The sequence below is a fragment of the Poecilia latipinna genome, unplaced genomic scaffold (assembly GCF_001443285.1).
Source record: "Poecilia latipinna isolate Pla-1442-1.1 unplaced genomic scaffold, P_latipinna-1.0 Scaffold2403, whole genome shotgun sequence".
Taxonomy (NCBI): domain Eukaryota; kingdom Metazoa; phylum Chordata; class Actinopteri; order Cyprinodontiformes; family Poeciliidae; genus Poecilia; species Poecilia latipinna.
The window spans coordinates 50,229-65,134 of record NW_015115019.1 but is presented as its reverse complement, the minus strand read 5'-3'; the positions used below and the strand labels follow the sequence as shown (position 1 = coordinate 65,134).

Below are 14,906 nucleotides of genomic sequence, written 5' to 3'. Positions count from 1 at the left end.
AGTTGTGTCTAGTCAAAACTCAGTGTACTATAATTATGCAAACTGACTAAACTGATTTTATGTCAAAACTGCTTGCCATAGTTTCAGTTATCGACTGATGAGGCAAAAAAATATTCCAGATGTTCTTTCGAGCTTGATTTCATGACAAAAACACACTTAATTTTTGGTTAAATGATCTTTAAATTATCTCTACGAACACAAGTTTCTGAAGTTAAATCCGAACCAAAACCTGAAAAAGAAGTTTGCTGAAAGAAATGAAAGAAAGGGAAGCTGCTGGTGTGCATGTTGACATATAGGTTTATTGGACAGGAAGCATCTGCATGCTCCAGGCCGCTGTCAGGAGTGGAAAACACATGCTAGTCCTCAGGCAGCAGCAGCGCGGAGGAAGACAAATGACGGTGGAGGTGGACGGTAATTGGGCGACCGGGCTGGAAGCTGAAGGATGTTCGGCCTTCAGGAAGTCAGGAGAAGCAAAAGCTCCTCAGATGCATTTCAGCAGGTAGGAGTTGCAGTTGGCGCCTCTTCCGCAGTCGCAGAGCTTCCCGATGCGAGGGCCGAACTTCACGGCACAGCGGCCCCCCATCCCGCACTGAGGGGACAGACAGGCGGTAACACTTCCCAAATTCAGTCAGAACTAAATGTTTAAAGCTGCAGCGTCTAACTGTTACAAAAATATATTATTTTTTCCCATATTTATTGGTGTATTAGGGCTATTGTAGGTGGATAAAAGGAGTATTTCCACCAATAAATTCTGAAATTTTTAGATTAAGAACTTTTCTGAGTTTGAAAAGTAAAAAGTAAAGAAAATGCTAGAAAAAAACTCAGAAATGTTCGGAAAAAAAAACCCAAGTCAAATATTTTGACTTTTTAAGTCAAATTTAATATTTCAAATTTGGGACTAATATTTCAGAGATTAGACTAAAAATTTCTGATAGCAGTTTGTAGCAGTTATTCGACTTTTATTTCCAGTTTTTTGTTCTAAAAAATTTCTGAGCCTTTTTTCAAAAGGGGATTTTAAACTTTTTTCAAACTCAGATATTTACTTGTTTCTTCTAGAAAATTTCAGTTGCTTGTGAGGCAGATAATCTGTCAGAAAAGAAAAATTCCTCCGTCTCCTTCCTGAACTACTATTGCAGTCTTCAAAAATGCATTGCTCCTGGTCAAAATCAACCAATCAACACTGGGAGGCGGGTCTTAGCGCTGTCAATCATCCTACTGTACGCTGCTCAATGTGCTAATTTACCATTGCAGGAAAACGCCATCAGTGGCTATGCTGCTAACTAGCCTTAGCAAACATAGCAGGCTATGTTATGGTGAACCAGCTGTAGCACAAGATGATTGACAGCACTAAGACCCGCCTCCTTGCCCTGATTGGTTGTCAATAACAACCAATCTCATTACTAGCTATATTTCTACAGCTAGTAATGAGAATTTTAACAGTTATGTAAAAACATATTTTATAAAAGTTACATACTGCAACATTCATGAAACCTGACATCTTTTGTCTTTTCTGTCAATTATTTCAACCTTTGATTAAACTTTCAAATGTTTTTCCTCTGAATAAATTGAAAGCATAAATCAGAGTCAGAAGAGGGAAAGTCAGCTGAACATTTTTCATCTGAATAATTAGATCCCGCTCATTAGCTCAAACTGAGTCTGTAGTTCCAACGTTAATTGATTTTCTGAGAGGCTTTCATGACCTGAAATCAGGCTTTAATCTTTATTTGAGCCGTAATGACAGAGGATTGTTATCTTTTAATTAGAGGAAGCAGGTATGCTTTTCAACAGGCTTTTAATGAACAATGAGCAGAAAGATGTTTGCAGCACAGGGTAATGACTCAGCAGACGTTATAAATGGAGCTTTAAAATCAGCTGCATTGCATCAGTTTGATGCAGGAAGCGGCGCTCACCAGCGGGATGCTCCCTCGTTTCTCTGTGGAAGAAACCCGGCTGTGGATCCGACCCAGCAGAACCTCAAGAGCTTCCACCTGCAAAAACAGCAACACAAACAACAACAACAACAAAAATATGGTTTAGAGAAATTTACTTACCTGTAGAAGACAAGAAAAATGTAAAGAAGGTTTTATGGATTTGTTGTAAGTTGAAACATTTTTCCTCATTAACTCATTTGGTAAAAATCGGCTGACGTTCATCACTGTGCAAAAGTTTTTATTGCTACATACATATACATTTCTCTGCATTTCTTGTATTTTGTAGGAATAAGTTATATTTCATGGTAACACATTACATATTTCAGATAAATGTCCCTTTTGTTTCTGTTTTTCTTGTTTTCTCTTCAATCTTATGTCAAATTATTCATTATTATTAATCTCTTTTATATATTTTTTGTTTTTGTTTGGAAGTTTTTTCATGTTTTTATTTATTAATTAAATAGATTCACAGATTTGATCTTCCTCCACAGTGTGATGACATGATGTCTGGTCACTTTACTGATTACTGAAGAGTTACTAGTTTAATCCGTTTCTTAATGCACCACAGAATTACACTTTATTAAATCTTATTCAGATTGTGAAGTAAATATTCGTCATCTGAAATGCGCCTTTGGTCATTTTGCAGTCAGTTGCTGTTTTCATACTGACAGTTTTTTTTATTAAAAACAAGAAGCTTGATGCAGAGAAACCAGAGCAAATAAAATGATAAAACCATCGATCAAGATCAGTTTGGAAGGTAACGTTTAATTGTAAATTTAAAAAGAATTAAAAGATATTTATCCACAATGAGGAATTTTGTTGTAGAAAACAACTTTAAGACAAGAAGCACGGAGAAATCAACAACTCTGAAAATGAGATCCTAAACGAACAATACTAATAATAATTGAACAAATTTCATGTCAAATCACTTATAGACGTATCAGCCTGCAAAACAGAACATTTTACCAAGTATTTATTTGTTTAGCTTCTAGTGCAAATATAACACAAAACTAACTAAAAATTAACTTTTCAGCAAGAAATATGAGCTCATTTTATGTGAATAATTTGTTAATATTAATTATTAAGATACCAGTTCAACTGACAGATTATTTAACTTATATCAAGACGTTTTCCCACATTATAAAGAAAATAATCTGCCGGATGATCTATTACTTTTCCATCAATATTAAATTCAATTTAATTATCGACTTAAATCAAGCTTCTGTTCTTGCTGAAAACTTACTTGTAAGTTAGTTTTGTGTTATTTCAAGTGAACTAAGATGTTTGCAATAGAAACTAGACAAAATTATCTGGTAAGATTTTGTGTTTTTGCAGTGTAAATAAATATTTATGACATTTATTTTCTTATGCAATTTTGTTGCTTTGAGATCATTATGAGATCATTCAACCTGAGAGAATTTCAGCTGCATGACATTAAATGACAGTAAATAAAAATTCAGGATCGTTTGCACTTCACACTCATTACATTTTGATTATTAGGGTCAGTTTTGTTTGAAAAACAGCTGAAATATTACACCCACTGCAAAACCACAAAATCTCACCAAGTATTTTTGGTCTAGTTTCTAATGCAAATATCTCAGTAAATAATAAATAAAACAAAACTAACTCAAGTTACTTTTCAGGAAGATATAGGAGTTTATTTTAAGTAAACAATATCTTTACAAAGTGGCAAATTATTTCACTTATAGCATCCAAAAAAATCTTGTTCCAAATGAGATAATCTGCCTGAGGAACTATGCTTTTATTATTTAATATTTGGTGTTTTTGGAGTCACTGACCAGGTCTGGGTCTGCAGCTGGGTCCAGTTTCTCATCCTGGAAGTCGTCTGAGACGTCCGGTGGCGCCTGGCCGTGACACAGGGCCGACAGCAGGCTGAGGAGCAGCAGAGCCTGGAGCAACCCGGAGCTCTCCATGGTGCTGGAGGAGGAGGAGGAGGAGGAAGGCTGCAGATCAGATGGAGGAACGGAGGGACCTTCAGCGGCAGAACCTCTCTCTCTTGTTTTATGCAGAACGGTGAAGCTCCGCCTGGGAGAGGCCAAAAGGAAAGACAGACTCCAACACTGCAAAAACACAAAATACTGCCAAGTAACTTTGGTAAAGGTGAAGGGAATTTTATGTTATAAAGCACATTTTCAGCAACAAGGCAATACAAAGTGCGGTAACACTTTATTTGAAGGGGGGGTGAATAAGACTGACATGACACTGTCATAAACACCTGTAATGAACATGAATAAGCCTTCATGAATATTTATGACTGTTGTCATAAAGTGTCATTCGGTAAATTGACACTTTTAATACAAAGTTGACATTATTCAAAATGTCTTTATGACAACTTGACATTAACCAATAAATCATTACTGTTTAAACTTTACCTTTAATAACATAAAGTTACCTAATTTTTAAAGTGCAATCAGTAATACTTTTATAACAAATTTATATCAGTAATGATTTCCTGGTTAATGTCAAGTTGTCATAACAAAGACATTTTGAATAATGTCAACTTCATATTAAGTGTCATAATTTACCGAATGACGCTTTATGACAACAGTCATAAATATTCATGAAGGCTTATTCATGTTTATGACAGGAGTTATGTCAGTCTTATTCAACCCCCTTCAAATAAAGTGTTACCCAAAGTGCTTTGGTTCAGCTTCTAGTGAAAAAATCTTATTACACTCGAAATAAAACAAAAATAAGTAACTTTTCAGCAAGATAGGAGCTTGTTTAAGTTAATAATTCTTTAAATTCACAGAAAAGTTCTAGTTCCACTAGCAGATAATTTCACTTTTAAGATGGGAAAAATGTTTTGCTTCAAATGAAATAATCTGCCAGTTGAACTAAAACCTTTTAATCAAAATTAAGGAATTATTAACTTAAAACAAGCTCCTGTTTCCTGCTGAAACAGGAGCTTTTAGTTAGTTTTGTCTTATTTCAAGATATTTGCACTAGAAACTAGTTTGTGTTTTTGAGGTGAAAGTGGGGTGGATTCAAATCAGGGATGTCCAAAGTGTGGTCTGGGGGCCATTTGAGGCCCTCTGGATGATTTTTGTTTGACCCCTCAGTCCTTGTATTTGTTATTATAATAATTATTATTATTTATTAAAGGAGCCGTGTTATGTGTTTTCCAGGCACATACTGCCATTTAGCAATCAAGTAACTATGGTACCTTCAGTTGATATAAAAATGTGATATGTCAAATATAACCAAATATAACTTAGGAGAAATTGGCTTCGTAATTTAACATCTTGAAATTGAGTCTCTGTCTCTTGAAGAAGCTCTTGCTCTTTTTGAAGCTCCGCCTTCAGAAGTCGTCCTTTAACAACATTTTTACCAGCGTTGCTCTGAGCTCAGCAGCTCCACCACGTGTTTGCTAATTGCTGCTGGCTAGTCTGAAGGAGCTGAGTGGGGGAGGAGCTGTGCCTCGAAGGCGGAGCTAAGTCCAACTAGACATTTGCACAACTGAAGTACTTAAGTTTTTAAAATGCGGCAACTGTGCAAGACGTGTTTATATTTTGCATCAACACTGATTTACAGATTTCTTTTCTACAAATGTTAGACTACACAGCAAAATATTGCCACTGTAGCTGCTGCTAAGGGCTCACAGCCGTAGCAAATATTGTGCCAAGAGTGCAAACCTATCTGTGAGGTTTAATAAACTCCCCTTCACTCATGAATGAAGTTATAATCTCAAAAATGATATTTTATTCCTTGCAATTCTTACTGAGCTAAGATAAAATAAATTTGGTTTGATTTATCTTCAGTTACTGAGAAAAAGAAAATATGTGTCTTTTATTTGGCATATGTAAATTTCTGATTTTAACTCTCTATATATTTTTGTTGCATTGTAATCTTTATATAATGAGGAGTGACACATTGATATCATAAATCTGTAAAATATTTTACCCTGAATGAGAGAAAATCCCACTATAGATTTAAACCTATTTACCTAATATTTTATATTTATTTAGTATATAAAAATGAATTCATATTTACTTAAATATACAAAGAATATTGAAATATTTATTTAATATTTCTTGTATATTTAAATAAAAAGAATTTGTATATTTACATTTGCAAATACACATAAAGTGTAAATATAAATAATTGCATTAGGAAAACTGTAAGTTACAGATCCAGTAACGTATTATTATATTACTGGATTTAAATTATTTAAGACTTATTTTTACTAAAAGCAGAGTTATTTCACATTTATGTCCTGTTGTTGGTCTTTCATTAAAAATAAAATAAATATTTTATGTTTGTAAAATGTAACTTTAGGAAGTTTTGTGGTGCAGTTCGCGCAATGAGCAGCAGGGGGCGCTGCTTCTTCAGTCGCTGCACGCCGCCGTGTTTCCTGAAACGCATACTTCAGGATTAAGAACACACCCTGCTGCAGTGACATCAGTGAGGTTAGAAGAAGCAGAAAAAAGAGAGTCTCCGTTCAAACTGTGCAGAAGAGGAAACAAGAGGGCCGAAGGGTCCTGAGCGGCTTTCTGTCGGAATTTGGCGCAGTGCAGAGTCTGGAAAGAGCGGATCAATCCGTGCGCAAAGTTTGAAATCTTCTTGTGAGGCGAGCCGTGGAGCGCGGAGAGTTTCTCTGAACGGGAGGATGTCAACTTCAGACGACGTAGACGGGCAGCGGCCGAGATATGGCTGTAAGTTTCTGACTCTTTACGCTTCGTTTCTAATGAATCTGCGCAGTTTTCAGACTCTGCTGGCGCAGAGCGGAGCCGCTTGGCGCTCCAGCTCGTTTCCTCCTCATGCAAACTCTTAACAGATTCCATAAAAGTGGCTCCAGCCCTCCAGGTTTGGCTTTTACTTCTGACAGCGTGTTCACAGCTTTATTACGACTTCCGCGTTTTCTCCGCAGTAGTGCGGAGGGAGGAGGCCTGTTTTCACACTCTGCACAACTTTTCCTTTACAAGTTTTTAATTTTTATAGATTAATTTAATACTGACATGAATCAGGATCAAAGTGTCCCAGATTCTCAGGGAACCAGTAACCACCGCCCACAGGTCGGCGGCTGGGTCACCAGGTGGCAAAGTTTGGAGAAAATGAATGAACTGATCCTCATTTCTTTTGGTTTCACCAATAAAACATCGATATTCCCAGATTTATTGATTACAACTTTATAACACTTGTTGAAAGTCAACCTTTATTTCGCTTTTGGAGAAATTTTGAAGTTATTTTAGCTCTTTTTTTGTCGCTCTCACGCAATAAAGTGTTACTCATCTCTCTTTCTTCCCAGTATACATTTGTGTTGAAATATTTTTGGCTTTGAGCCCTAAAATATTCCCTTCACTTTAATTTGTGATTTAAAAGCTGCATTCTCACTGGCACACTGTAAAAACACAACTTTACCAGGAATGTTTGTCTAGTTTTTAGTGTAAATGTGTTCAAAACTAACTCAAAGTAACTTAAAGGAGTTTGTTTTAAGTAACAAATTCCTTAATGTTGCTGAAAAATTAAATCTGCCAATGGAACAAGAACATTTTGTATCAATATTAATGAATTACTGACTTAAAACAAACTTCTATAAGTTACTTGTACGTTAGTTTGGTTTTATTTAAAGTGTACTAAGATGTTAGCATTAGAAACATTTTAGTACACTTTAAATAAGTGTACTAATACTTAGTACAATTTAGTTTTTACAGTGTGATAACTGAAAATGTAGCTAAATTTAAACATTTAGTTAGGAATATGGCATGGTCGTCTGATGCTGTTTTATTGGTTGAATTGGAGGTTTTATTGCAATTTAAGTCTCTTAAATTGAGAAATTGAATGTAGCTTTTTACCAAAGTAACTGAATTTGATTAAATCTGCTGAAAGTACAAATTAACTGTTAGCTGCTTCTGGAGTCAGTGTTGCACTGAAAAAACTAAATCTTACCAAGTAGTTTTAGTCAAATGTCTTAGATCACTTTAAATAAGACAAAACAAATGAGTAACTTTCCAGTAAGAAATAAAAGCTTGTTTTAAGTAAATGATTCCTTAACATTGATGTAAAAAGTTCTAGTTCCTGTCAGATTATTTTATTTGTAACGTGGGTTAAAATGTATTTTTATAATGAAATAATCCTCCAGTGGAACTAAAACTTTTTCACCAATTTAAAGGAATTTCTGCCTTAAAACATTCTTATTTCTATCTGAAAAGTTCCCTGTACGTTAGTTTTGTCTTATTTAAATGTTCTGAAATGTCAGCAGTAAAGTTCCTGGTAAGGTTTTGTGTTTTTGCAGTGCATGCTGACATGAGGAGCCCTGACGTGTGTTGACTGGTACATGACTAACGGATGAGGTCGGTTTCTTGTGCAAGACGTTTGGAGGAACCTCCTTCCTGGACGGAGACGTTTTATTCCCACTCTGGAGTTTTATCGTTGCTTAAATTAAATAATCGTGATCTAATTGGAGATTCACTCCACAGACTGGAACTGGGCCGATTTCTCTGATTTCTCCTGATATTGTGAGAAATTGACTTTTATTCTTGATCACTGAATGCAACAAAACTAAAAACTGTGAATATTTTTGGTTAAAATTTAACTTTGACGCATTGTTTTTCTGGATTTAAAGAAGGCTCGGATGATGACCTTGAATAAAAACATCGTTTTCCCACAATATTATCAAAAAAAGATAAAAAACCCAAATAAATAAGATGAGCAAAAAATCTTTTGTCTTGTAAAAGGACAACCTGCTTTCTGCCAGCTGACTGGCAGAGCTCAGCTGTTTCTGTTGCATTTCTTGTTAAAAACTTTTATGTTTTTCAAGCAGCAACTTTTTCAAACTTTTGTTTGAACTTTAATATTTAAAAACAGGACAGTTGAGGCATAAATGTAAATTAATTCTTTATCTGGATTCAAAACTGCTTCCATCAAAGAACCTGAAACTTTTTAAAAATATTTGTTTAATCAGATCAATTGATGATTGAAATAATTGTCAACTAATTTAGTAATTGGTAAATTGTTAACAGGAGCAAACCGACTCAAAAATGGTTGTTTGCTGAAAGAAAAACTGAGCAGAAATTAAGCCAAAACTGAACAATAAATATCTACATTTTGCATTTAAGATAAAAATAAATGATTTTTCTGTAAATATGTTTCACCCAAAACTCCGGACAGGCAGTTTTAGCTTCACTTGGTTTAAATTCAGTAAAAAAATAATAATTTCCTGTTAAGCACCTTTTGCCATCCAGTTATTAATTGGTTAATTGCTTTTAGATTAACCATAAATTAATATTATTATTTATAATAATCAAGATTGTTTGATAGTTGGAAGTATTTTTAAACTGCAGGTTATTCCTTTGCTACAAATAAATGAATTTGTTTTTCTTAGTTTAAAAAAGATTTAATGTTTCAATGAAAAATGTGGCATTTTTTAAAAGTCTGATTAATCATTAGAATAATTGATTACTAATCATTAGTTTCAGCTCAACGTTTTAGCAAAGCAGCAAATCAGTCAAAATCAAAGTTCAAGTTAAACCTCCAGAAGTTATTTCTGTTGCGGTCACATGTTCAGGCCTGTCATCATTAATGTTCCTGGACGATAAATTGTCCCAGAAGTTATCGCGATAAATGATAATAATAAATAACATAATGGTAACTGAATAATAATGATGGAGGAAAACATTCTCAAAAACTTTAAATCCCAACAAACATTCAACACCGGAGCTCGAAGACATTTTAAATATTCAAAAATAAATAAAACAACAAAAAAACGAATTAAGTCTCCGTAAACAAAATTTCTGCAGTAAATTCGACTTTTCAGTAAAAGTCTCTGGATGAACCTGATTTTACATTTTGCTAAAACTTGGTTGTGTTCTTTACATTTTCCTCTGTAGGAAAATGATGTGATTACAAAGTTTCCGTCTGCGGGGCAAATTTATATCATTTTTGAATTGCAGTTGGGGGGCCGCACAAAATGAGTCCGGGGTCCACAAAAGGCCCACGGGCCTCAGTTTGGACCTCCACCCCTTGCCTGCTCGTTTCTCACACTGTGTTCTGTGTGCAGCCGTCCTGGATGGCGTGGAGCGGCTCACGGCGGAGGAGATGGACGAGCGGCGGCAGCAGAACATGGCCTACGAATATCTGTGTCACCTGGAGGAAGCCAAAAGGTGAGAGGCTGCTGGTCCAGAACCAGAACCAGAACTGCTGTGATTCATTTTCCACCAGCCTTCCTGTGACTTCTGCTGCCATGAAGGCGTAAAGCCACGTGAGGCGACTCCGGTTTGCACCAAAACACCAACACTCAGTGAATTTAGTTCCTATGACAAAATGACTTGATCTGTGGGTCCGTGATTCTTGGATCCGTGGGTCCATGATCCGTGGATCTGTGGGTCCGTGATCTTTGGATCCTGGGATCTGTGGGTCCGTGATCTTTGGATCCTGGGATCCGTGGGTCCGTGATCTTTGGATCCTGGGATCCGTGGGTCCGTGATCTTTGGATCCTTGGATCTGTGGGTCTGTGATCCTTGGATCCTTGGATCCGTGGGTCTGTGATCCTTGGATCCGTGGGTCCGTGATCCTTGGATCCGTAGGTCCGTGGATCCTTGGATCTGTGGGTCCGTGATCCTTGGGTCCTTGGATCCTTGGATCTTTGGATCCGTGGGTCTGTGATCCCTGGGTCCTTGGATCCTTGGATCCGTGATCCTTGGGTCCTTGGATCCTTGGATCTTTGGATCCGTGGGTCATTTCTGAGGACTTTATGGTTGGTGGAGTTTGTTGGTTTTGGGTTTTCAGTCTCCCTCTGTTGGTTGGAGTTGATTGAGATTTCAAACATGGATTGTTCATCATTTGTTGTGATAAATTTGTTACTTTGATGAGAGTTTTGATTTATTGTCACAAAATTATAAAATATGATTAAAAGCTGATACGAAACGCAGTTTAGTGGTAAAATCACATTCATTTGTGTCCTAATGAAACGCATTGCAAATGGGAATGTTGCTGGTGTTGATTATCGTTGGGCTTTTATTGTATTAATTATTATTTATCATGATAAATTTCTTAAGATAAGAATTTTGATTTATTGTTGTCACAAAAACAACAAATTAATTGTTCAATTTTAAATTTGTTCATTTATTTATTTATTTGTTCAACTAATAACCAATAGATTTGAAAATGTGGTTAAGTGCATGTAAGATTTGCAGTTTAATGATCTTTATGCGATTGGTGAACTAAAGACATGTTCCAAACGGTTGTGTTGCTGATTGAGTTCGTTGGGTTTTGCTCAGTGAGTTGGTGCTGATTGAGAGTTCAGACTTGGCATTTATCGTATCATTTATCATTTATAGTGATGTATAAAAGAATTTTGACTTATTGTTGTCATGATTAATTCCATTTGATGATGTTTAAACACCCTCCAAACTGTCCAAATTGATAATCTTGCTATTTTTTCCACTGTTTGAAAGTATCAATAAATGTGAAAATATGCCAAAATGCATTAAGTTTCCATTTTAATGATATAAATTAAACGTCTTTATGCGATTGGTGTCTTAAAGAAGCAGATGGGAATGTTTTTCATGAGCACTATTTGTGTTTGTGGGGCTGTAATTGCTGTGACACAGTCACAACCTAAACACTAGTAATAAATGGTTCTTATTGTTTTATCACAACATTACCACAAAATATTGAGATAAAACTTTAAGTCCATCTCAGATTATTTTTTAGTTTCATGCTGGACTTGATGTGAACTGGAATCCATGCAGCTTCTGTGGATTTCTGCTTCAGATAAATGCCTCTGATCAGGTGTTTGGTGTGAAATGCATGATCTATATTTGGAAAAATCAAGTGTTGGTTTCAGATTTGAAATCTGCAGGAAGCTGCAGCGATGGAGAGCGTCACGACTAAAATCTGCGTCTCACGGTTTCTTCTGTGCAGCTCAGTGAAGTGGAAACTTGTGCAGTTGTGCAAAAATGAAAACTTTTGAACTGATCTGAAGAATATTTAATCTGTCCAGATTTTTTTTCTTAAACGAGGGAATTGGTGGCGTTCAAAGGGAGACAAAGCTGTGTAGTAAACTATAAAAACTCTGAGTTAATGGCTGATTAAGGTGGAGTCATACTTTAGTTTTTTGCCCAGGCAGGAAGTTCTCAAATATTTACGTCACCAAGTTTGTACTTGCACTGCAAAAACACAAAATCTTACCAAATATTTCTGGTCTAATTTTTAGTGCAAATATTTTAGTTAACTTGAAATAAGACTAAACTAACTTACAATTAACTTTTCAGAGAGATTGACAGATTATTTCACATATAACTACTGCCTTTTCATCAGTGTTAATAAATTGACTTAAAACAAGTTCTTATATGTTGCTGAAAAGTTACTTTTGTTTTCTTCCCAGTCTACTGAGATACTTGCAGAACAAACTAGAACAAAAATACTTAAAATTTGTGTTTTGCAGTGTGATACCTGAAAATGTTGCTGTTTTTAAACGGTGGGTTTAGCTTTTGATGAAGGGAATATATAAAGGTCGTCTGATTCTGTTTTATTGGTTCAATTGAAAGTTTTCAGTTATGCCACACTGTACAAACACAAAATTACCAAATATTCCTGTTTAGTTTCCAGTGCAAAAAGTCTTAGTATCATTGAAATGAGACAAAATTAGTTGAAAAGTAACTTTTCAGCAAGATACAGGAGCATTTTTTTAATTAACTAATTTCTTAATATTGATGAAAAAGTTCAGGCTCCAGGAGCAAATTATTTCACTTATAATGGGGGTGACCAAAGTGCACCCCAGGGCCACATGGGGCCCTCTCAAGGACTTTGTGTGGCCCCCAAACTGAAAAATAAACATCTGAAGTAAATATGATACAAAAACAGATTCTCATTCATTAATGATGCCTCTGCATTAATTTGGAGCAACTAGAACCACAAACTTCGACCTAGTTATACTCAAACGCAAAACATTCAGAAAATAATTAGCCCCAAAGGTTAGAAACTAAACGCAATTCTGCAAAACCTTTTTATGTTTTGGTCTAAAATCTTACTTTAATTTATTATTGAGCAGATAAATTTAAAAAAGGCACAAAAAGTTTGATTTAAAATACATTTTTCAGCCCTTAAGTGTTTTAAAGTAACCATTTCGGCCGTCTATCCAACCAAAATACTTGGTAGGATTTTGTGTTTTTGCAGTGCATTCAGTGACTAAGTTTTAACGCAGCTCTGACCTGCTGGAGTCGCATTAATGGACTCAAACCGGAGCCGATGGCTTTTATTCTTCCTGTGGGAAATCACAAAGCCTTTAAAGTTTTCCCTCTTCAACTGCATTTGAATCGGGAGCTTAAACAAACTCTGTTCTGTTTTAATCATATTTCTGTTTAATATTTCAGAAAACCTGTTATTGTGTCGCATGAAAAGTCTCTTTCAGGGACGTTTGATCCTCCCTCTGTTGTTTTTCTGAATTCAGTTTATTGACACAAGTCCATGAAAACAGAATAAATATCGTGACCTTTAATGTAGTCAGATGGAGCCGATGCTTCTGGTTAAAGTCAATATTGAGGAATTAAATCTTGATGAAAAGTTATTTTTATGTTAGTTTTGTGTTAGTTCAAGTGTACTAAGATATTTGCACTGGAAACTATATTGCTTGGTAAGATTGAGTTTTGCAGTGTTGGTCCTTTAGTGGTGAAAACAGAACTGATGCAAAGCAACTCAAACTTCAGACGTTGGTGGCGCCGTTGAACGTCGGATTTAAGGAAATAAAAGCTGTTAGTTTTTCTGTTTAACGTTTGGAAACGACTGCAGGACCTTTTTTATTCGATGACTCAAAATTGAAACAACCTTTTCAATTTTATCTCTTTTATTTTGTAGGTTTTTAAAATTGGAGAGTAAAAATGATCAGATTACTTATCAATAAAAGTCCCACTCATCACTGCAGGAAAACAAAACACAAAATCACCGAGTATTTTTAGTCTGATTTGTGGTGCAAATATCTTGATGCTTTTGAAATAAGACAAAATGAATGTACAGTAACTCTTCATCAAGATACAGAAGCTTGTTTTAAGTCAATAATTCCTTAATATAGCTGAAAAGGTTTTTAGTTAAACTGGCAGATTATTTCCCTTATAACAACATATTTTTACATATTTTAAATTAAAACTGCAAATAGAACTAGAACTTTTTCATCAATATTAAGGAATTATTGACTTAAAACAAGCTTCTGTATCTTGCTTAAGATATTTGCACTAAAATTAGACTAAAAATAGTTGGTAAGATTTAGTTTTTGCAGTGTATTTGACCCATATTCAGCCTGAAATTGTCCCCAATTTCTTCTTAGTTTCCTGAATATTTTCTCACATTTCTCTCTGAGAATTTAATGTTACGGTTCAGCAGATGTCTTAAAATGTTGCGTTTAAATTGGGGGTTATTTTTCATGTATTTAACACCAGCCTGATGTCAAACAGGGCCAGCAGTGAGTGACGAAGTAGGCGCGGTCGGTTCTGTGTCTGCGTGCCGGCGGCTCAGTCAGCAGATGCAGTTGAAAGAATATCGGCAGGTTCAAAAGAGGAAGGATCGCGCGAGACAGGAAGTGACTCAGACTTCGCTGATTTTTTGGTATACCCCCCTCCGAACACACGCTGTTGCCACAGAAACCTGAGGTTGCCGTGGTGACAGGTTCCGGTGCAAGCTAAAAGCTGCTGTTGCAAAGTGTGTTGAAGAAAAAAAATGGCGGATCCGTCGCCTGCTGGTCTGTTATCGTCCATCTGCGGCGTTCAGGAAATCCCTGGATGATTCGGTTGATCTGGTTTTCCGGTTTCCCTCCGGCAGAAGTCATGTCGTTTTTTTTCTCCTGGAAAACTCTGCAGGAACTCTGAGGGAAATTATCATAACTCCATCTTCATGCTTTGTGTAAATTGGGCCATTTCCTGACCGAAGTAGGAATAGAAAAAAAATCACATTTCACACAGCAGTGTGATCTCTGAGATTTATTTCTGGGCTCCGTTTGCTGCTACAGGTGGTAGAAATATC

The 14,906-nt window shown here is 35.8% G+C and overlaps 2 protein-coding genes across 2 annotated transcripts in view; one reads left to right on the top strand and one right to left on the bottom strand.

Annotated features, from left to right (window-relative positions):
- Nucleotides 1–277: 277 nt before the first annotated feature.
- cartl (cocaine- and amphetamine-regulated transcript-like) lies at nt 278–6,416 on the bottom strand. The gene is made up of 4 exons (XM_015019289.1): nt 6,339–6,416; nt 3,731–4,012; nt 1,911–1,988; nt 278–589 (listed from the first exon to the last, which is right to left on the bottom strand). Exons 2-4 carry the CDS (start codon nt 3,863–3,865, stop codon nt 482–484), a joined length of 321 nt encoding a protein of 106 aa, XP_014874775.1. The 5' UTR covers nt 3,866–4,012; nt 6,339–6,416; the 3' UTR covers nt 278–481.
- The window catches only part of LOC106937661 (ras GTPase-activating-like protein IQGAP1), a 58,298-nt gene continuing 49,765 nt past the window's right edge, over nt 6,374–14,906 (top strand). The window contains exons 1-2 of the mRNA XM_015019288.1: nt 6,374–6,607; nt 9,952–10,054. Of these exons, the coding sequence (XP_014874774.1) occupies nt 6,562–6,607; nt 9,952–10,054 (149 nt within the window). The 5' untranslated portion in view covers nt 6,374–6,561. The remainder of the gene's footprint in view (nt 6,608–9,951; nt 10,055–14,906) is intronic.

Bases quoted from the DNA above. Each gene is read 5' to 3' on its own strand.
- cartl (XM_015019289.1), bottom strand. From the start codon at position 3,865: ATGGAGAGCTCCGGGTTGCTCCAGGCTCTGCTGCTCCTCAGCCTGCTG. The intron at 1,989-3,730 runs GTCAGTGACTCC...CTGTTTTTGCAG, and splicing joins CAGCTGCAGACCCAGACCTG to GTGGAAGCTCTTGAGGTTCT. The intron at 590-1,910 runs GTGAGCGCCGCT...CTGTCCCCTCAG, and splicing joins AACGAGGGAGCATCCCGCTG to TGCGGGATGGGGGGCCGCTG.